This window comes from Hemitrygon akajei, chromosome 2 (assembly GCF_048418815.1).
Source record: "Hemitrygon akajei chromosome 2, sHemAka1.3, whole genome shotgun sequence".
Lineage (NCBI taxonomy): Eukaryota > Metazoa > Chordata > Chondrichthyes > Myliobatiformes > Dasyatidae > Hemitrygon > Hemitrygon akajei.
The window spans coordinates 73964841-73987774 of NC_133125.1; the positions used below are offsets into that span (position 1 = coordinate 73964841).

Consider the following 22934-nt stretch of genomic DNA (forward strand, 5'->3'; position numbering starts at 1 on the left):
CAACCACCCATTGGTCTGTGAATTTTTACATCTGTTTTATTACAAGGCAGCGCTCTGTGATGCACACTCCAGCCGAGATTCCCAAAATGCATGGGAAGAACTCGCTCGTAAAGGGACTCCCATTGGGGACCCCCCTCAACTCCAGGTGGAAAGACCAATCGCCATGGCGTGTCGGGACGGTGGACAAGAGCTTGAAATTGGGGGGGGGGGGGGGGTGGTATGTAGAGCAGCAGCTCATACAGATATCTCTTACTAGCATCATTGAATGGGATTGTGGGTGTCGAGGAGAGACGGCTCAAGTTGTGTGGATTCGGCTCTCGGATAAGATTGCGGGGCTTGGGCCCGACAAGCAGCTCAACCTGTGTCGTTCCACACACCTGAGCCGCACCGACATTTGTTGAGGTAGGGCAAGGGTCGGCCAGGACTCCACCCTCTGCCAGAGGAGGGGATTCCCGGCCTGAGGCAACCATGTTCCAGACTCTCAGTAGGTCTTGATAGAAGCCTGGCGGACTCCGCAAAGCGACTGACCACTCTGCTGAGTTCCATCGATCCTGGGGACCGTGTTATCCTCCCCAGCATTGGCAAAAAAGTTAAAGGAGCTAGTCGGCTCCTTTGACTTGGTGGACAGCTGGCGTAATCTTTACCCCGACTCAAGCGCCTTCACGTGAAGATCTAGAGAGGGAGGTGCCCGGATAGACCGCCTGTATATCTCTCGGTCTTACATCTCCTGCGTGTCGGCGTCCTCCATGCGGCCGGTGTCGTGCTCGGATCATCACCTTTTGTGGATGGAAGTTGCTCCTCTGCACCCTCGGGCGGGATCCGGGTATATTGGCATTTTAACAACCGGCTGCTAGAGGACAGCCGATTCCGGGATTCGTTCCGAGGGTTCTGCGTCACCCGGAGAGAGAGACCGAAAGGGTTCTGCTTCCTCCAGCTGTAGTGGAGTAGAAGTCCACTTACTTACTATGCATTTTGGGAAAAAACGGGGCAGGAGGGGCCAAGGTGTCTATCCGGTATAACAATATGGAGGCCGCCAGCAGGTTTATGACCACCACCCTGCCTCGATAGGAAAGCACCCTGAGATGGCCTGACCAGCGCCCCAGCTGGGCATGACTTTGGTCTCCAGGTCCTGCCAGTTCGCCAGCCAGGTCTCCCCGGAAGGGGGAGAAAGGGGTGGACGATCTGGGAGTCCCTACTGGAGAAGATGAGAGTTTTTGTCTGGTGCTCCACTCAAAAACTCTCATCTCCTCCGGCAGAGAGTCCACCTGCCACTGACCCACTAAGAGTCCGGAACATTTCGTCCAGTTGATCCTAGCGGAGGGTGCCGATGAGAAAACTTCTGGGCACTCGCGCATCCTCCGCAGGTCACTGGGATCTTTCATTATGAAGAGTACATCATCGGCGTAGGCTGAGAGGACAACCTCCATGTCCGGTTCACGCAGAACCTTACCTGGCAGCCTTCGCCGAAGAAGGCTCAGGAATGGCGTGACACAGATCGCATACAATTGACCGGACATGGGGCATCCCTGACGTACTCCTCTTCAGAAGGGATGGGCTCAGCCAGTGATCCATTGATCTTAACAATGCACTCTGGAACAGAGTATAGAAGCTGAACTCAGGCCACGAAGTGTGGTCCGAGCCCAAAAGCCTGCAAATTTCCCACTAGGGAACTGTAGTCTACCTGGTCAAACGCCTTCTCCTGGTCAAGAGAAATAAACATTTTCGGGCTCCAGTCTCCTGTTGCTGGTGGATCAGCTCCCGTACTAGGTGGACATTTTCCTGGAATGTGCGGCCCGGGGCTGTGTAAGATTGGTCAGGGTGGATCATTTATGTCGTTACTGAACTAAGACGGTTGGCCATTTCGGCTACCGGGCGCCATTTCTATAGCAGTCAGAGGTCTCCTTTCTTGGGCAGTAGGACCACAACAGCTCTCTGCCATGAGAGTGGCATTTCCCCAGTGTCTAGGATCTCCCCTAGAGCAGGGCTGTAATCATATCACAGGACATCCCAAAAAGCCTGCTAAATCTGCTAAACCTTTTAAGCCAGGGGATTTACCCCTTCCGAGTTGCAGAAGGGCAGTAGACAGCGTTGGTGGGGCGGGAGGGAGGACAGTTCGCGGAAGTACGGGAGCGCGTAGAGCGCTTGGGACTGGGGACGGGAGCGAGGAGAGCATGTTGGGTGGCGGGAACGAGGCGTGCTCTCGAGGGAGTGTTCGGGAGTGAGGAAAGCTGAATTGTGTGGGGAACGAGAAAGCGGAGGTCTGCAAGAGAGAGGGTGAAGAGTTCCTGGGCACCAGATTTTGCAAGACAGACGTCCTGGACCACTGTTGCAATTCACTGTCGCGTGGGACTGCACTCAAATAAACGTCTTCTCAAATAAGACTCCAGTCGAACAGCAAAAGAGGAAGTTACATGTCTATTGATTTTATCATGACAACTGCAAATTAAACAACGTGTGAGCTGATGATTTGCGGAAATAGGTGAGCTGCTCTGTATTTACTCAGTCACACACAATGAACTGACCGGTGACAACAAGTGACAGCTTGAATAATCATTCCCGTTTCTCACCGTCACTATGCATCGGGAAACCGATGATTATAAAATCATATTTCAGGGTTGTGTCCGAGATCGCTGCGTATCCAGGGTCACGGCCGAAGGATTTGTCAATTTAACATCATTATATCGGCCAGACTGCCGAATGTACCGTCCTCAGCTCAAAGAGAGCAAAATAATTCTCTCCCCCGATACCCACTCCAGGACACTGGTGTCCCAGACTGAGTCTCGCTTCCCTGTTTCTTTCTGTCTGCGTAATTTCACGTGGTTCCACTTTGGGGGGGGGGGGAGGTGGGGGGGGGGCGTTCTCGAACCGGACTTCCGGCAGAGGTGCGCCGCTGGGCAGGAGGTGGAATTACGTGATGTGGATCCTCCTCTGCTGCCATAGACTCTCGACTCAAGCCGGGGTCTCTTCGAATCATTGGAATTTAAATCCGAATCACGGCCGTTAAAGGAGGGGGGGGGGGGGGGACGAATCGGCCTAATTATTCCCATTCCGTCGGCGGGAATGTTCTCATATTCAGGCGTTCACAGATTGTAATTCAGACTGGGTCTGGATCCCTTCAGATATCTCAGTTCCTTCTTCCTGGTCTCACTGAACCGATTGTACCGCAGACTGAAACAGATGGAGGAATAAAGTTGAAATATACAACTCGCACAACAGTGTCAGTAACGGGGGACTGGGGTCTCAACAATACTCACAGACAAATATCACCAGAAAACACGCTGATCCGCTGATATTTTATCACATTAAACATTAACACTCACTCGATCCAACTCAGACTCGGGCGGTTCAGTATGAAGCGGCGGAGAGTGGGGACAGATCGGTCTGTGTGCGAGTTTGATCCCAGATCCAGCGCCGTCAGTGATGGGTTTGTACTGAGATCCGTGACGAGATCCTCGGCAGCAGAATCTGTGAGACCGACAACCCACAGCCTGGAGATGAGAGAGAGTGAGGGTGAAGGACACAGAGAGACGGGAGACGGTACAAATCCCCATAGTTTATCAGTAACACAATTACTATCACATTAATGTTCAATGTCTCACACCTAGTGAATGTAAACACAATCTCCCACTTACCCCAGTGACTGTATTTTACACTCCGGGTTCCTCAGAGCGGCAGACACCAGTTTCACTCCTGAATCTCCCAGTTTATTAGTGCTCTGCTCCAGCCACATCAGTGATCGGTTTGTGTTGAGACTGGAGGCGAGATCGTCAGCACCAGAAAATGTAACACCGTTTTCGTCCAGCCTCGGGAAGAGAGAGTTTGAGAGTGAAGGACAGAGAGAGACAGAGGGCTGACAAATCCCAAGTGTTTATCAACAATACAATTTCTGATCATTCTGGTACTTACCACAGTTTCTGTATTTTTACACTCCGGGTTCCTCAGAGCCGCGGACACCAGTTTCACACCTGAGTCTCCCAGTTCATTCCACCCAAGGCTGAACAGAAACAGACTAATTGATTAACAAAGTGATTCAAACAGTGGGTCTGTTTCTCTCACTCGGATATTTCAGGAAACGTTAAACTTTCAGTAAATCACTGATCGGAGTTCCCATCACTGTCAATGCCCCTCACTGACCAGCTCCAAGGTATTCATAGGATATCAGTAGTTATGAATCAGTAACTGCCGGTGTGACCCCTTCAACTACGCATCTCATATCCCGACGGTAAAAATGTGAGAAAGTCGGACGAGGCCCCAGGTGAGGAAAAGATCCCACAGGAGGAAGGGGGATAGGGAATAATGATCCCGCAGGAGGAAGGGAGATGGGGAAGAGAGATCCCAAAGAAGGATGGGGGATGGGGAAGAGAGATTGCACTGGAGGAAGGGGAATGGGGAAAAGAGATCCCACAGGAGGAAGGGGATGGAGAAGAGAGATTGCACTGGAGGAAAGGGGATGGGGAAGAGAGATCCCACAGGAGGAAGGGGGATGGGGAAGAAAGGTCCCACAGGAAGAAGAGGGACGGGGATGAGAAGTCCCACAGGACAAAAGGGAATGGGGATGTGAGTTCCCACAGCAGTATACCGATGGGAAAAGAGAATTCAATGAGATGAGATGATCCAGAAATAGATTGAACGGGAGGGATGGGTCTAAAATCGGAAGAGGAGATGTGTCCATGGTGTCTGGGTATCTGGTAGTGAGCAAAGTCACACGGGTGGACTGATGGTTATAGTCACACACAGGAAAGGGCAGAAGAGGACAATCTCACACGGGTATTTCTTTCCTTCTCACTGGGACAGTCTGCTGACAGTCTTTTGTCCCTCTCCGGGAAGGGGCTGTGAATCTCTGACCCACCTGCTGCAGTCAGTGTCGGGCTGGGTGTCAATGGACGTGTCACAGGCAGCGAGAAACATGGGCATTCCTGTGATTTACTACCATTAAATCACTGTTGTGCACTGATCTGATGAAGTCTACACCCTCCCTTCATCAGGATCCACAGAACCCTCCAATCCTCGGCTAATTACTGACTGATCCCCTGGCATTTGTTACAATTCTTCACAATCTGATTTACTACAGATTTACCCAAATTCTTTCACAATGAATCAGCACAACTGAACAGTTTCACAGCTCAGAGTGAAAGATAAATCAAGTTACCTCAACACCTGGCACTTGTGCAGCCCGGGTCCCAGCCGCTGGATTCCTACACACTGAATGTAACAGCGAACCATGTCGAGGTGTTTTATTGTATCACAGAATCCGATGACATGAGAGAGGACCGCAAAGTCAATCGGGGATAGTGTCATTCCACGAAATGAAAGTATTTCCAGAGATCCCAGTGTGACCCGAGCCAGCCCACTATTCTGAGACTCAAACAGGTAGTGCAATATGTTCATGAGGCTCCTTTTACCAGTTTCACTCCTGTTTCCTATCTGACTTTTTACCTCCTCCTTCACCCAGTCAATCACCCGGCAGATTGTTTGATGAGAAAATAGACCCGGAAACTCCACCAGGCCCCGAGCTGTCATTGGGGAGGAGAGATCAGCAACAAAACGGAGAAATACCTCAAATCGCCCAAGTATCGTGCTGTGGGCTTCAGTGAAGAATTTCAGGACATTCCCTGGATGTGAATTCAGGAATTGTGCAACTGCAGCTACAAACTCCTGGATGATGAGGTGTGGGAATGTGTACACCACGCTCCGGGGAGAATCCTCCCTCTCCAAAAGCTCCATCAGGAACCCGGACAGGAACTGCGAAGGCTGCAGATTGTACTTGATCAAATCTCCATCTGTAAACACAATCTTCTTCTCGAACACTCCTCTGAAGGCCATCTGACTAACCCTGAGTAACACATCATGGGGGTTCTCAATCTCACGGCCGTGGTTTTTCAGGATGTTGTAAATATAGTAGCAATACAGTTGGGTGATGGCTTTGGGAATTTGCTGTGGGTCCCTGACTCTTTGTGTGAAGAACGGGCCCAGTGCCAGAGCGAGAATCCAACAGTAGGAAGGGTTGTAGCTCATGGTGTACAGGATCTCGTTCTCCTTCACGTGTTTGAAAACAGCTGCCGCCACCGTCTGATCTTCAAAATACCTGATGAAATATTATTTCCGTTCCTCACCAATAAAGCACAGGATTTCAGCCCGGATACTGATCTCGGCCTTTTCCAATAAATGTAACGCAGTGGGGCGGGTGGTCACCAACACTGAACACCCTGGGAGCAGCTTGTGCTGGATTAAACTATACACAATGTCAGACACTTCACGCCACCACTCGGGATCTGGGCACTTGTGCTTGGGTTCTGTATCTCTCCGACTGTCAGCAAAATCGATTCTGTGTTTGAATTCATCCAAACCATCAAATATAAACAGCAATCCCTCTGGGTTCTTCCAGACCTCTGTCAGGATTTTTCCAAAGTAAGGATGTTGATCGAGAATCGGTGCTCTCGGATTTATTCTGCAGTTAATGGAGTTTAAGTCCCGGAATTTGAAACTGAAGACAAAATGGAATTGTTGGTATATTTTTCCCGTGGCCCAATCATAAACAATCTTTTGTACCATTGTTGTTTTCCCGATCCCCGGGACTCTGGCCACTGCAGCCGAACGCCCAATTTTGGATTTACTCCAAGAAAAGCTGCTCTGGAGTAACTGATCAGTCCGGATTTTTTCCAGCTCTCGGCGGAGATGTTTCTGTCTCCACTTCTCGTGGTCTCTGCCTCTAGCCAGCAGTTCATGTTCCACCAGTGTCTGATCTCGAACAGTAGAAATGACCGTGAGCTCAGCGTATCGATCAACCAACTGGAAAACCTTCACCTTCTCCCCCATCAGGATCGTGTTTACTCTCAGTGTTTCAGTTTGTATCCGCAGAGTCTCCTTGTGTTTCTGTTGAACATTTTCCATGGAAGCAGACAGTGGTCAAACTGTTAGATGTCTCAACACAGAACTCAGTATTTAAGTACACAAGAGTTAGCTCAAAGCTAACGCAAATTCGATTAACAGACCGCAAACTGGACAGAGAGGCCTGGTCTAGATAAACATCAGATCATCACACTTCCACAGTAATTGTGCTGTGAAAGTGAATATTTCCCTCGTAGTTTACTGATCCCCGACTATCCCGTACTGGACAAACTCCCACTACTGTCACAGCTATCATTGAACCTGTGGAAGAAATTTTTAATCCCCAGTGCTGACGTGGCGTATGGAGATAGAGAGGAGGGAAGTTGGCATTCTGTCAAAGGAACTGGTCGTGAAATCGCAGCTCCTCCTCCCACCCTCACTGACTCAAAATAATAGTAGTAGCTTTGTTGGTCAGCACGTGCACTATGGGGGTAAGTTGGGGAAGAAAATGTCAATATCTTGTTCAGGAGATTGAGACAGTCAGCATTTTGACACAAAACACATACAATCTCCCTTCTACTTCCATCATCGCAGATGCTGCTCAGCTCATTGAGTTCGATCAGAAAATGGTCCGAGTCGGCAGATCTGCAGTCTTCTGTTTTTTTTTAAAGAGTATCTGTTGCAAATACTCAACAGATTCAAGAATAGAAGTGTAAAGGAGAAGGAAATAATTATTAAACCGGCTGTGATGCAGTACAAGAAAGTTAGATAAAGCACGCAATGGAAAACAGAATAAATATAAATACATAGGATATAGGAGTGACACTGACTTCAGGTGGTGCTGCCAGAAAATGTTAAAATAGTGCTGGTGGTGGGATTGAGGTTGCTAGTTGTGGAGGGGTGGATGTGTCATTGGAGGTGTTGATCAGTCTTAGTGATTGAAGAAAGTAACTGATTTTGAGTCTGTTGATCCTGATGTGGATACTACGTAGCTTCCTCCAACATGGAAGAGGGGCAAACAGCCCATAGGCAAAATTGGTGGGATCCTTCCTGATGGTGCTGATCCTTTTCCGCAGCCTTTCTGTATATACGTCTCTGATGGAAGGTAGGCTGGGGTGCCTGTGATGGGTTGGGCAGTTTTGACGACCTGCTCTCGAGCCTTCCAGTCCGCCACAGTTATGCAGCATGTTGGCCTGCCCTCTACTGCACAGCTGTAGAAGGACGCGAGTGTAGATACGAGTACAGGTCAGACAGCGTCTGTGGAAATGGCAGATCCTACTATGACTTTCAATACAAGCTTGAGAACCATGCTGATATCAGGTCGATTGGTGAAGAAGAGAACAGACACCGAGGGATTTCAGAATCAGGTGGTACAGGATAGCATCTGTGACAGGACCTGAATAAAATATAGAACAACACAGGAATAGGATCTATAGCCCACAACGTTGGTGCCAACACGATTTCACATGAAACCCTGATGTTTGAACGTTCTCCCCATTCAGATAATAGTCCACACTTCTCAACATTTCTCCACACTGTATTCCATCTGTTACTTTTTGCCCTTTCTCCCCTCTCTCCACACACCGCCCCCACATTTCAAACCTAATCCTCGTTTTTTTTTCTCCTATGCTTCCGAAGGGAACGGCCCGAAACGGGGACTTAATATCTCCATAGATGCTGCCTGGCCTGCTGATTATCTCTAGCGTTTTCTGTGTGTTTGCTTATAACTTCATTTCGATTCCTCTTTTCTGTAAACTTTTTTGTTGTCTTTTGTTAGATTTTAAAAGCCTCCCAATCAACAAACCTCCAACTCACTTTTGCTACCTGCTATTGTGTTTTCCTGGCTTTTACGAAGTCCTTAGATGCTTCCTAAGGGTTCCTTTCAATTAAACACCCTGATAGGAACTTGGTCTCACAGTGTGTCGGGACCCTGTCAGGAACGCAAGTCGTCTCCCAGCGTATCAGTACTCTGTCAGGGATGTGTGGGCTCTCACAGTGGGTCAGGACCATTCCAAGGTTCTGAGTTCTCACAGTGTCAGGACCCTGTCGGCATGTGTGGAGCCTCACAGTGTGTCCAAGCCATGTCAGGAATGTGTGGGGCCTCAAAGTGATTCAGTGCCCTGTCAGGCGTGTTTCGGGGCTTCCAGTGTGTCAGGGAACGGTTAGGGGAGTTTGTGGTCTCACAGTGTGTCAGGAACCTGTCAGGAATGTGTGAGATCTCACAGTATATCAGGTCCCTGTCAGGGGTGCGAGGTGTCTCACAGTGTATCAGGACCCTGTTGCGGTGTGTGTTGTCCCACAGTGTGTCAGGACCCTGCTGGAAGTGTGCAGGTTCTCCATTCAACGTATTTGGGTAGTTTACGAAGCGTAGGAAAACATTGATTGTTGAAATAGTTACTTGAAAGAATGTGACCCCGGTAGAAATGATGTTCTTCAAAAATCCGGGAGTGAAACAGTTTCGCATTCAGAACTAGGTGTGAGATTTCACTGCCCAGTCTGTTCCCTCGGCAAACAACATGAGGAACAGTGAACTACAGGTTTGTAACGATTTACCCAATCCATGGTCCAAGGATACTGGTGGGTTTTATTGTCTGAATGTGGACTGGAAATTTTGCTCTTTCCTGCCTGTCTGTCAGCCATTCCACTATCCATGCCAGTATCTTTCCTGCAACACCATCGGATTTTATCTTGTTAAGCAGCCTCACGTATGGCAACTTCTCAAATGCCTTCTGAAAATCTAAGTAAATGATATCCACTGCATCTCCTTTGTCAACCCTACTCGAAACCTCAACCTTAATAATTGACTCCAAGGCTTACCCAATCCCAGAAGTTAAACTGACTGGCCTATAATCTGTAGATTCATTAATCCGAGCAACACACACCAAATGCTGGAGGAACTCCGAATGCCAGGCAGCATCTATAGAAAAAAAGGTACACTCGACGTCTCGGGCCAAATCCCTTCGGCAGGACTGGAGACAAAGAGCTAGGGAGTAAATTTGAAAGGTGCGGTGGGGGCAGTGTTCAGGGGAGAGAGAAACGCCAAGCGATATGTGAAACAGGAGGGGGAGGGGTGAAGCAAAGAGCCAGGCAGGTGACAGAGATGGAAGGACATGGAAGGAAGAAAAAGAAAACTTTTGATAACTTATATTGCTTTTCTGTGGCTTCACACAGTCCCAAATTGGCTCCAAAAGGTTCCTTTACATTAAGCTGCCTTATATGATATCTGTCACACAGTGTGTCAGAAGCCTCTTGGGGGTGTGTGCAGACTCACAGTGTGTCAGGACCCTTCCTGGTCTGAGTGGGTTCTCAATGTGTATCAGGACCTTGTCAGGGGTTCCTGCAGTTAAACAGTGTGTCAGGACCCTGCATGGTGTTAGTGGGGTGTCACAGTGTGTCAGGGTACTACCAGGGGCGTGTGTGGTCTTAAAATGTGTCACAACACTTTTTGTGTGTATGCGTCTCACAGGATGCAGAGCCCTACCATGGGTGAGTGCAGTCTCCTTCTTTCCTGTCAGGGTCTGTAGGGACTTACGGAGTGCCAGGACCCTGCCAGGGGCATTTGGGATCTCATAGTATGTCAGGAACCATTCAGTGGTGCGTGAGTCTCATAGTGTGCCAGAAGCCTGGCAGGGGTGTGTGGGATCTCACAGTGTGTCAGAACCCTTCCAGGGGTGTGTGGGATCTTACGATGTGTCAGAACCCTTCCAGGGGTGTGTGGGATCTGTTATGAATGTGCCACAACTCTGACTTTAGTAAGGTACAAGATGTTAAGATATTAAAGGAAGTGACAATGTAATCGTTAACTGTTTAGATGCTGAATTGAATGTATAACTGTATTACTCTGTAGTGAAAAAAAACTCTTTTGTATTGTGTTAGATTCTGAAATTCTGTAAGACTCTATTAATACATTTTTACCGATGGTAAAAAGGCTTTGAAGGAAGGGGGTGTTACGAATGTGCCACAACTCTGAGGGGCCGAAGGGTACAAAGTAGCCCCCTCCTTTTTGAGAATCTCAAGATCGCTATTAATTCGGGTCTGGGACCCAGGAAATGAGAGAGAGACACGCAGAATCCACAAGGGTTTGGAATGTGTCCTGGCCTCAGCAAGGCGGAACCATTGATAACGGCTATTGTCTCTTGGAGACGGACTTGTGTATTGAGTACTGTACTATTCATTGAAGCCCCTCAGGAGATGACCAGTGTGGGCTGGTTGAGGGATTGCATCATCCCAACCTGATTGACATCTGAGACCCCGTGAGTAAGGATAAAAGATGGTCTGGGGAACAACCCCTTTAGACGCACCAGGAGAAACGCTAGAAATCCCGTGACAGCGTTTAATAGCGACAGCCAGTGGGGCTCGCGTGCGTCCTTTTCCCTTGCCTGGGAATTGGCGGGCTCGCCATGGAAGAACGGCTTTAGCTAAAGAAGAGGCCACACCAACGAAACTCCAAGGATCGAACTCATAAAAAGGAAAAGCTGGCAAGTTTCTAAAAATCTTTCTCTTGACTCCAACCAAAGGCTGCAGCCTGAATGAACTGAGTGACTTTTATATTTCCATCGGACAATACATTATCCCCTAGACAACGATAGAGTTTATTTCTTATTGATTAGTATTATACCCGCACTTTTAGATTCCGTATTGACGACGTATATTATCTATAAGTTTGCGTTGATATTATTTTTGTGTACTTTTACTAATAAATACTGTTAAAAATAGTACCATCAGACTTCAACGGACCTCTCTATCTTTGCTGGTAAGTGACCCAGTTACGGGATTCGTAACAGATCTCACAATGTGTCAGAATCCTTCCAGGGGTGTGTGGCATCTCACGATGTGTCAGAACCCTTCCATGGGTGTGTGGGATCTCACAATGTGTCAGAACCCTTCCAGGGGTGTGTGGGATGTCGCAATGTGTCAGAACCCTTCCAGGGGTGTGTGGGATCTCACAATGTGCCAACACCCTGCTAGGGCTGTGTTAGGTCTCTCAGTGTACCAGGACCCTGCCAGGTGTGTGTGGCGTCTAACAGGGTTTCTGGTCCCAGACAGCGGTGTGCAGGGTCTCACAGAGTGGTAGGACACTGCCAGGAGAATGTGCGGTCTCAGAGTGTGTCTGGTATTAGTGAGTGGTGTGCAGCGTGTCATAGTGTTTCAGGAACCTACCAGGAGTGTGTGGGGTCTCACGGATTTGTCAGAAACGTGTGAGGGTTGTGTGGGGTCTCTCGGTTGTCAGGACCCAGTCAGAGTTGAGTGGGGTTCCCCAATATGTCAGGAGCTTGTGAGGATTTTGTGGGGTCTCACATTGTCTGTCCAGCGCTTGCCAAGGGAGTGTGGGGTCTCACAGTGTGTCAAGACACTGCCAGGGGTGTGTGGGGTATCACAGTGTGTTAGGACCCAGCCAGGGGTCTCACAATATGTCAGGTCCTAGTGAGTCGTGTGCGGAGTTTCACAGTGTCTCAGGACCCTTCAGGTGTGTGTAGGATCTGACAGTGTGTCAGGACCCTGTCAGAGGTCTGTCGGGTCACACAGAGTGTCAGAACCCTACCAGGAGTTTGAGAGGCCTGACTGTGTGCCAGGACCCTGGCTGGGGTGTGTGTGGTCTCATAGTATGTCAGGACTCGGCCAGAGACGTGTGGTGTCTCACAGTGTGTCAGGACTCGATGATGTAGTAAGCTTCCCATCCAGACGGTCATAATTTAAATAATTGCAATATTATTTATAGATATTTTCAGACCTTTGCACCTTCCTTGTCATGATCCCACAACTCTCGGTTTCCCTGTCCTGATTCCCATCTCCCACCCTTCCACAGTGTCCATCACACAACATCGGCACACATGAGTTTCAGCTTCTGTGGACTGAGCTGAATAACATGTCCCCCAATGTCACCCTAACACTGTAGCAGTGTTTTCACTAGGGAGTGCAAATGTGAACACAGCGGTGTTCATCTGATGCTCTGTGGTTGAACAGACCAGTTGGGATATTACCTGCATTTCTAATTAAAGTGATGCCATTAATACTATTCTGTGACTGAAACTTCAGTGGGCGCCCAACTCTGAGAAATGATAAGCTGCAGGAGCTGGGGGAGTTTAGAAAATGGTTAAGGACGAGTCTGCTCATGAGGGGGTAATGGCTGGCAAGAGAAGGTTTTGGCTTTTTGGTGTGAAGAAATATATTTTTTCCCCATTCTCTAGAACGTCCCCTTCTCCACTCAGATTTCGGTGGAGGGATCTGTAGTTGCAGGCTCTGGAGCGGTGTGACCACTTTCCTCAAACTCGCCAGCTCTTTGCCTCGTTCCTCAAAATGACTTTTGAAACCTCTCACGCAGGCAAAAATGTTTCCCTGTGTCTCACTGTGTTATCTGTCACAGTGCCAATATTTACTTGGTCAGATTCTTGTTACTCAACAACTTAGCAGCCCTACGTAAATTGCAACCGTTGGTGGAAAAAGAGGTCAAGTTTCAACTTGACCAACTCTGCTTCAGCCTCATCTGGGCCATTGCGTACCGTTTCGATCGCCCCACTACCAGAGGGATGTAGAGGCATTAGAAGGGAGCAGAAGAGGTTCACCAGGATGCTGCCTGGTTTAGAGGCTCGATAAAATTAGCTTGTTTTCTCTGAATCATCGGAGGCTGAGTGGAGCTTTGTCTCGGGTTGACAAGATTATGAGAGGCACAGACAGAGTGGACAGAGATAATCGGTTTGTCTCAGTTGAAATGTCTATTACCAGAGGGTACACAACATTGAACGTGACAGTGTGTAGAATGAAGTCGGATGTGAGGGATAGTTGTTTTTTTTTCTAATCAGAGTGTCACAGATGCCTGTAACTCACAAACAGTTAAGGTGGTAGAGGCAAATTCTTTGATGCTTTTCAAGACCCGTTTGGACAGACACGTGCATGTAAGGAGTATGGAGGAATCTGGACATGATGTAGGAAGGTGAGATAAGTGTTTGGGTATTTTTGATATACTTCTCAACTGGTTCGGCACAATATTATATGCTAATTGCATATTCCTGTGCTATACTCTTCAATGTTCGATGGATGTTCACTTACACTTCAATTCACTGAGAACCTTGAGTAAACCTTGAGCGGGATTTGATCGATGGGAGGGATCACAACCAGTTTGAAATTAAACACATTGAGGGAATGATGTGTAAAATTGTGAAGTTTACTGTGTTGCAATCCAAATTTGAATTAATCTCTGATATTATCTCAACATATTCCTGTACTTCCTTCAGTATTTTGTCAAACCTTGGGACGCCAATCCGCATTTTCACAAACGTTTCCCACATTAACCTTCGGGCGCGGGAGCCTTTCTGCATCACCAGGCTCAGGAGGAGTTTAGAACTGTCCGCCCGCACTCCCTTATCAGCGAGATCTGAATTTGTTTGTGAAGAGTAACTGAGAACATATTGGGAACTGACAGATTCACACAGGGAATGAGAAGTAAATTATGTGCTCTGTAATGTGATCACATTGAACAGTGACCCGGATGGGTACTGATCCTGTCTGGACGGGGACTGTAGATTCTGACTGCAGAGCACACGGAAGGACAGTCACTGTGAACCTGGTCCACAAATCAATGAGATCCTGACTGGTCTGTGACCGCTTCATTGACGTGGCTCCAAATCAAATAATTCCTCACCAGATTTGACAGTGTAAAACAGAAATCATAAAAGTATTTATCACAGATGAAAAAAGAAGTCAGGATGGTTTTTTTATATCAGAGTGAGCTGTCTTAGGGAAATTGCAGAAAAGATGACGTGATTCACATCTTCAGTCCGCCAGCGTCCAACATGACAGCGGATCACCGGACGACACCTGATGCCTTTCCTTTGCCTTCTTCAGTGGAGGCTTATTCAATGATTACACGTTACAACTTGTCAGTATTTCCTGATCCACTGTTTGCAGTTACAGATTGCAACACAATCATCTCCACCAGAACAGAACACACTCGAGCTCCTGTGGCACCCACTGATGATGTCCAGGTTCTCACTGACATCCCGCCGCCACGCGGCACGATCTTTCGAAACTGACACTTCCTGTCATATTTTCATTTAATACTGTAAGCTCACACAATTGTTACTTCCTCAACTTACGTTTTACATTGAGCAGCTATCCACCAGTCCGCAGGGTCTTTGCACTCCTTTCTATCAGTGGTTCAGATTGACATTTTTCAGATTGCATATACAGTATTTATTTCCCTGTTGTGCTTTTATCTAACTCCATATCCGATGACTCCGACAGCCATCAGTCCTGTGATGTGCGAAAACTCAAACCCATTCTCCCTCCCACTCACCCGATGTTCCTCTCCACTGAACTGATCCTCGGCCGTTAATGCCAGGTTCACTCCGAGCACCCCTCCTTCCATCGCCTGCTCCAGCCTGTCCCGGTAGAATTCCGTCAAATGCAGCAATTGGAAATCGTTACAACTTGCCAGGAACTCAGTGATCACTGAGCTTGGATCTGTGGAGGAAAATGGGGAAAATTTAAAAAAAAAATCTGACCCCATATTGGATAGCAACATTCTCTCTGGAACATGAAGATGGTGCGATATGTCACCAAACACCGTCCGAGATATATATGTTAGGGGAGAGGGGAATGGAGAGAGGGTCAAAGAGGGAGGGGTGAGAGATCCGGTGGGAGGGGTGAGCCGAAGGTGGGAGAGAAGGAGGAGAGTGACAGAGAGAGAGAGGTAGTGGAGTAGGAAGGGAGGGTGAGGAGAGACGGATAGGAGAGGGGGAAGTGAAGGGTTGGGAAAGACGGAGAGGAGAGGCGGAAGGGAGGGGTGGGGAGAGACGGAGAGGAGAACGGGAAGGGAGGGTTGGGGAGAAACGGAGAGGAGAGGGGGAAGGGAAGAGTGGGGAGGGACGGAGAGGAGAGGGGGAATGGAGGGGTTGGGAGTGAGGGAGAGGGGAAGGGAGGGGTGGGAGAGTGGTAAATGGAAGGGTGGGCCCGAGTCAAGACCCAGGTTCCGGGTCCCTGTCCAGTCTCATGGTCAGAATCCTAACCCCGGATCCTAGTTCCAATTTTCTTGTCCTAGTCCTGCTTTCCTAGTCTTAGTCCAAGCCTAGGCCCAGCGTCCAGGGCCTGTGTCCATGTCCGGCTTCATTTCTTCCTGACTCCCCATGCTTTCTAGATAAACCTTGTCCTGTTGCCAGCACTTCAATGTCTGTATCTTGCATTTGGGTCGCTCCCAACGCCCCCTTATAACACGTGGTGAGGAAGCAGCTCACTCATTGCTCGTCTATTCCCCTTGTAAAATGTCTGCATTTTGTATCTGTTGTCTTTTCTATTCCCGGTCAGACCATCAATTCTCATTGGAGCAGGAAAGTGGATTCAATCAGTGGAAAGAACCTGAAAGGAATAGTGTTCATCAAAATCCCAAGAATCATCGACGCGATATTCCAGTCACAGATAGAGAAGGAAATGCAGAAGTGGCGTGATATCTTGACGAGAATTCTTTAGTGCATAAAATCCCTTGCAAGTCAGAATCTGGCTTCGCGAGGACACAGAGAGTCACTTCAGATATACGATGACTCCAATGTGGGAAATTTCCTTGGCTTACTGCAACTACCGGCAATCTTTGACCCTGTCATAAAGGACCACCTCACGAATGTGGTAAATCATCCTGGATTCACGTCTTTTCTTTCACCGAGTGTCCAGAACGAATTCATCCACATGATGGCGTCCAATGTTCGCCAGAGTTTACTGAGAAGAATTCGTAAAGCCAAGTACTATGGTCTCATGTTCGACTCGACTCCTGATCAGGCACACCGTGAGCAGCTGTCAGAAGCAGTGAGGCATGTGGAAGTTGATTCTGAGAGGAAAGCAGTCCGTGTTAGAGAGTCCTTCCTTGGTTTTATCCAGACAAGCCAGAAGGATGCTGAAAACTTGGTTGAAGACATCTTGAAACGCTGGAGAAGGACGAAATGCAGCTACAAGATTGTCTGTCACAGTGCTGTGATAATGCTGCTGTGATGGTTGGAGACAGAAGTGGTGTTCATCAAAGAATAAGTGAGAAAAACAACCTGGCAGTGTTTGTGAATTGCGACAATCACTCACTCAACTTGATGGGTGTACATGCAGCCAAGCGGGATACAATGATTATCACGTTTTTTTGGAACCATTGAAGCTCTCCACGTGTTTTTATCTCGTTCAACACAGGACTAGGAAAAACTCAAATACGCCGTGCCTGTGGTTGTTAAGTGGCAGTCCGAAACCAGGTGCAGTGCAAGGACAGAAGCAGTGAAGCCCGTCAACAAGTACCTTGAGGAAATACTTCAAGTTCTCCAGGACATGATAGACAATGAAAACGAGACCAGTGAAACAAGAAGTGATGCAAGGCAGCTGCACAACCACATGTTGAGTTATGATTTTCTGATTTTGCGAGGATTTTGGAACAAAGTACTCATTCGCATTGACCGTATTCAAAAGTGGCTGCAGGATCCCAGCATGAACTTCCACGATGCTGCCCTAGATTTGAAGAATGGAATATCGAAGTTAAAAGATGTCAGAGACGAAAGAAACGAATGTCTGATGAGAACTCGAGAGACGCTGGATTAACTGCTAAGGAGGAAATGGAAAGAGTCATGAAGGGAGCACTCGACCGTCTTCAGAGAGAAATGAACGAAAGGTTCGCTCGTTTGCACGACACTGGCGCCAAGTTTGGGTTCCTTCTCGATGTAGAGGGACTGTGTTACGGCGCCGGCAGTAACGACCTAAAGAAGTGCGAAAATTCGGGCGAATTGTACAACTCTGATGTTGATTGACTGCAGCCATATGAAGAAATTTTGGATTGCATAATGTTGCTATCAAGGCGGGTCAATATGAAAATATCAAGACCTGAAGAGTTTCTTGAATTTGATGTACAGTATGGAGATGAAAGCGTCTTCCCCAATAGCATTGCTATTTAGATAATGCTAACCATCACAGTTTCCATCGCCAGCTGTGAGAGATCAGTCAGCAAGTTAAAACTTTTTTTTGTATTTGAGAGCCTCCGTGAGTCTAGCAGACTCTGTGATCTTGCTCTGCTGAGTGTAGATAGAGACGAAACTGAAAAAAAAACTGAATTTTATCACATCATAGACTAATTTGCATCTGTGAAAGCAAGGAAGGTGCAGTTCTAATTTTCATGTAGTGCCATAATTTGTTAATTAAGAGATTAACCAGCTTGACTTGTATTTTTGAGCTGATATTATGGTAAAGTTATCTAAAAGATGGGTGTCAGACGTTTGGACAGGAGCACAATTTCAATGCTTGCCATAGGTGCTCTTTTCCATAGATACGCCCATGGTGGGGAGAGACGAAGAGGAGAAGGGGAAGGGAGGGGTGGAGAGACGGAGAGGAGATTATACTCCTTCCACTTGTGACTGTGTTGCCCCAGAGATGTTAACTCTGTCTCTCATCTCTCTGATGCTTTCACGAATATTTTGTGAAGTGCAGATACTGCATTAAACCCAGATACAGAGTCAAGGCAATTGTCAACATACCCGTGACCTTTCCTGATGTTCATCAGGAGGCCATGCTCAGGACGGTTGTCGTCAGATTTTGATGCGTTTTGACAAAAAAAAAATAACAGTAGAGTGTCAGGCAATAATTGAAGTATAAAGGAGAACACTCTTTTGTTTTTAAACAGAATGACACATTTCCAAACATCTTGGGCCTATCCTCTGAAGACTTGATACGGCCTAATCTACCTGCGCCCATCCACCCACGGACACACAAAACCCATTTCCCCTCCATCACTGGATTGTACAGCTCTCCGGGATCCCCCAGATTACCTACTCGTTATATTGCAGGCAAATCTCTTTTAGGAACCAGTCTTGTGTTCTGAACCTGGAGTGATGCGTCTGCGGAATGGCAAGGCAGATTGACCGGACAGCGCCCACTGAATTGGTTCTCCTACCACTGGTGGCGCAATGGTGAGTAATGGACAACTGTTACAGCAGTGTGAGTGAAAACGTTTCTGCTGACCAATGGAACATCTATTGCTCTCATCACTGAATTATATAGATTTCTCAGTCACACCTGATTCTCACCATCTCCTTTCAGTTTCACATCCCCTGGCATTGACACCTATGGCAATATATGGTTTGAGTCCACATAGAAACACTCTGAAATCCTGAACAATGCAGTCCCACCCATAGCATCGCGGAATCTTGTCCAGAACCGCGACATTTTCTCCACCAGGATTTTAAGATCATTATTATCACCTAATCTCCGGTCAAAAATTGTTTACCTATTCATCTGGCTATTATCAGATAGTTATATGGCACCTTGTTAAACACGATGTACAGACCCACCATACATCAAATAACAGCAAGCTGGCAAAAACAGATTTACAATAACTAAAAATAAATGCTGGAATTATTGAAAAAGACAGACAGTACGTTGATACGTCAGATCGAAGACCGTGTAATCAAAGCTGAACCTGTCTGTAGCAGCCATGTATCTACTCTCTATTTTCGTTGTATTCTGTGTTGCGTATTTATGATTTTCTTATGCTTCGGAGTGGGGTAGGACGGGGTAAAAGCGAAGGGAATCAGTTACATATTTGTGCTTTGTTCACAGCTGGGAACTGAAGGATGTCATATCTTTATTATCATCCACTCAAATACATTGAACTCACACTTGGGTAAACTTCAGTTTCATCGCTACAAGATTGTATGTTTTCTGATTTCTGATAAAGGATCGAATACACCAACCCTTACAATCACCAACTTTTACAATAAATATTTGAGTTCAAGGCATGTCATACAACCATAACAAATCCGTGGGGGTCGCCAACAATTCGTTTGGCTATATTCTTAACAAATGTTTCTCGAACTGACGATTATTTTAAATATAAAAACATAAGCTAACGGATTAGATGTAGGATATTCGGCACATTCAGCATGCTTCGCGATTCAGTCATAGACTGATCTAATTCTTCCATTCATTCCCACTCCCTCGTCTTCTCCCCCATTCCCTTGATGCCCTGGCTAACCAACAACCTATCTATCTCTGCCCTGAATACATCCAATGACTTGGCCTCCACATCCACTCCTGGCAAAAAAATCAATAAATTTACCACCTTTTGACTAAAGTAAGTTCTTCTCATCTCAGTTCTAAATGGACGTCCTTCAATCATGAAGTTGGGCCCTCTTGTCCTAGAATCCCCAACCCTGGGAAATAAATATCCCATATCTAATCTGCTCAGGCCTCTTAATATTTGGAATCGTTCTATGGAATTCCCCCTCATTCTTCTGAGCTCCAGGGAATACAGCCAGGCGTTCTTCATACCGTAACCCTTTAATTCCTGGAATCATTCTCGTAAATTTTCTCTGAACCACCTCCAATGTCAGTATATGCTTTCAAAAATAAATAGCCCAAAACTGCAGACCATACTCCAAATGTCGTCTCACGAGTGACTTATAGAGACTCGATTTCACTTCCCTGCACATATTCTATACCTCTAAAATGAATGCTAACATTGCATTCGCCTTCTTCTCCACCGACTCAACCTGGAGGTTAACCATTAGGGTATCCTACATAAGGACTCCCAAGTCTCTTTGCATCTCTGCATTTTGAATTCTTTACCCATCTAGATAATCTTCTGCCCGTTCATTTCTTCCACCAAAATGCACGACTATACACTTAGCAACATTGTATTTCATTTAACACTTCTTTGCCCATTCCCCTAAACTGTTTAAGTCTATCTGCAGGCTCTCTTATTCCTCAACACTACCCGCGCCTCCACCTGCATTTGTTCTATCGGCATATTTAGCCAGAAATCCATTAATCCCCTAGTCCAAATTATTGACATACAAAATAAAAAGCAGCCGTCCCAACATTGATCCCTGTGGAAGTCCACTGGTACCCGTCACCCTGCCAGAATAGGATCAATTTGTTCCCACTCGCGGTTTTCTGCCGATCAGCCTACGCACTCAAATTTCAATGTAAACTCGATCATATTGTGAGCACTGCTTTCTAAGGTTTCCTTACTCTTAAGCTCTCTTATAACCTCCGGATCATTGCACAACACCCACTCCAGCACACCACAGCCGATTACCTAGTGGGTTCATCAACAAGCTGTTCTTAAAAACCATCCCTTTGTTGTTCTACTGATTCTCTCGCTTGAGGCCCAGTGCTGACCTGGTTTTCCAAATCACCTATCATGTTAAAATCTCAAACGATTATCATGACACTGTCATTCTGACACGCCTTTTCTATCTCCTGCTGTAATTTGTAATCCACATCCCGGCCGCTGTTTGGAGGCCGGTATACAGCTGCAGTTTGGGTCCTTTTACCCGTGCCATTTCTTAACTCAAACCATATAGACTCTACAACTTCTGATGATATGTCAGCCCTTTCGAATGATTTAATATTGTTTCTTATAGACAGGGCCATATCACCCGCATATCTGCCTTCTAACCTGTGTTTCCGATGCACAGTATATCCTTGGTGTTCAGTTCCCAATAGCAGCCATTCTTTGGTCAAGATTCACAGATGACCACAACATCATAGTTGACAATCAGTAGCTGAATTTCAAGATCGTCCAGTGGATTCTTTATGCTTCGTGTATTCAAATACAACACGTTCAGCCTGGTTTTTGTTGCTTTCTGTTTTAACTGCACCACGCATCTATTGGCCTGTAAAGCATCCCACTAGCTGTGATTAAGCTTCATCTCCCGCCTTTCCTTTCTGTCATCTCTATTGCAGGTTATCTTCGATTTATTTCTGTTTTTCCCTTCTTCAGCCCTATTTTTCCGGTTCCCAACCCCCTGCCAAATAGTTTAAACGCCGCCTAATAGCTCTATTAAACCTGCCTACTCGGATATTTTGGCTTCAGGTGTAACCCGTCCTTTTTGTACAGGTCGTCCCTCCCCAGAAGTGGCCCCAGTGATCCAGGAACCCGCAGCTCTGCCCTCTACACCAGTTTCTCAGCAACGCATTAATATGCCTGATTGATGAAAATACTATTAGGAGAACACTAATAGTAAACACTAATAGGAGATTTTATAACACTATTAGGACACGACGCTGTGTCCGTTTCTATTTCTAAACTTTCAATGTACGATCGCGTAGCAGCAAGTTTTCAAGACGTTCCCGGATTCCTAAAAGAACCGAGAAAATCACCAGATCTTACTGTTTCTAAAAGCAAACCTCATTGAGATTTGAACACCGCATGCAAATACAATGATCTCACTGAACAAATTTATAATCGTTCCTCGCACACAAACATCTGGAGGTGACATCCTTCCGTTCACAGTAAGACCATTAGCAAAACGAGTATAATAAGGCTATTTGGTCTATCCAGTCTGATCCAACCTTATTCTCCTGCGTTCTACCTTAAACCCTCAAACTCCTTTCAATCAAGAACTTAACAGTTTCTGCTGTATCACAGTGACAGCCTCCAACACGCTGTGTGGCAACAATTTCCACAGATTAACCACCCATTGGCTGAAGAGATTCCTCTCATCTCTGTTTTAAAGGGAAGTTTCTTTATTCTGACGGTGCAACCTCGGATTTCAGACTCTCTAACCAATGGAAGTATCCCTATCCTTATCCACTCTATTCAGGCTATTCAGCATTCAGAGATTTAAGTAAGATCCCACCCAGGCCCATCGCTCTAAACTCCACTGAGCGCAGGCCCAGAATTATCAAACGCTCCTCTATCATTCCTGTGATCATTCTTGTGAATATTTTTAGCAACAACTGTACTGAACACATTTTCAGTAATACAGACAAATCGGCACCAGGACAATTTACGGGGAAAGAAGAAACTGTTTTTTTTACTATTCTACTAACCATCACAAATTGAGCACCTATGCACAGGCCCACTATCAGGAGATTAAACCATTCCAGAGCGAATGTAATTAAAAAAATAAAATGGAATTATTTGAAACAGTCAGCAGGTAAGGAACAGCTGTTGGGAGAGGAACAAAGTAACAATTCAAGTTCACAAACTTTCGTTAGAATGGTTTCAAGCATTTTCCGCTTTTAGTGCAGATCTCCAGAATTCTGACTTTCTCAGATCCAAACGTAACACATACGAACTAGTGTAAGATCTTCGTGTGACATCCCAGCCCCGAAACATCAACTGTTTACTCATCTGCATAGATTCTGCC

At 46.6% G+C, this 22934-nt stretch overlaps 1 protein-coding gene across 1 annotated transcript in view; it reads right to left on the minus strand.

Moving 5' to 3' along the window:
* Positions 1–3080: 3080 nt before the first annotated feature.
* Positions 3081–22934, minus strand: part of LOC140720771 (NACHT, LRR and PYD domains-containing protein 3-like) — a 44779-nt gene continuing 24925 nt past the window's right edge. The window contains 7 exon segments of the mRNA XM_073035607.1: positions 3081–3168; positions 3321–3488; positions 3633–3828; positions 3831–3994; positions 5150–6890; positions 13768–13793; positions 17428–17463. Of these exon segments, the coding sequence (XP_072891708.1) occupies positions 3081–3168; positions 3321–3488; positions 3633–3828; positions 3831–3994; positions 5150–6890; positions 13768–13793; positions 17428–17463 (2419 nt within the window).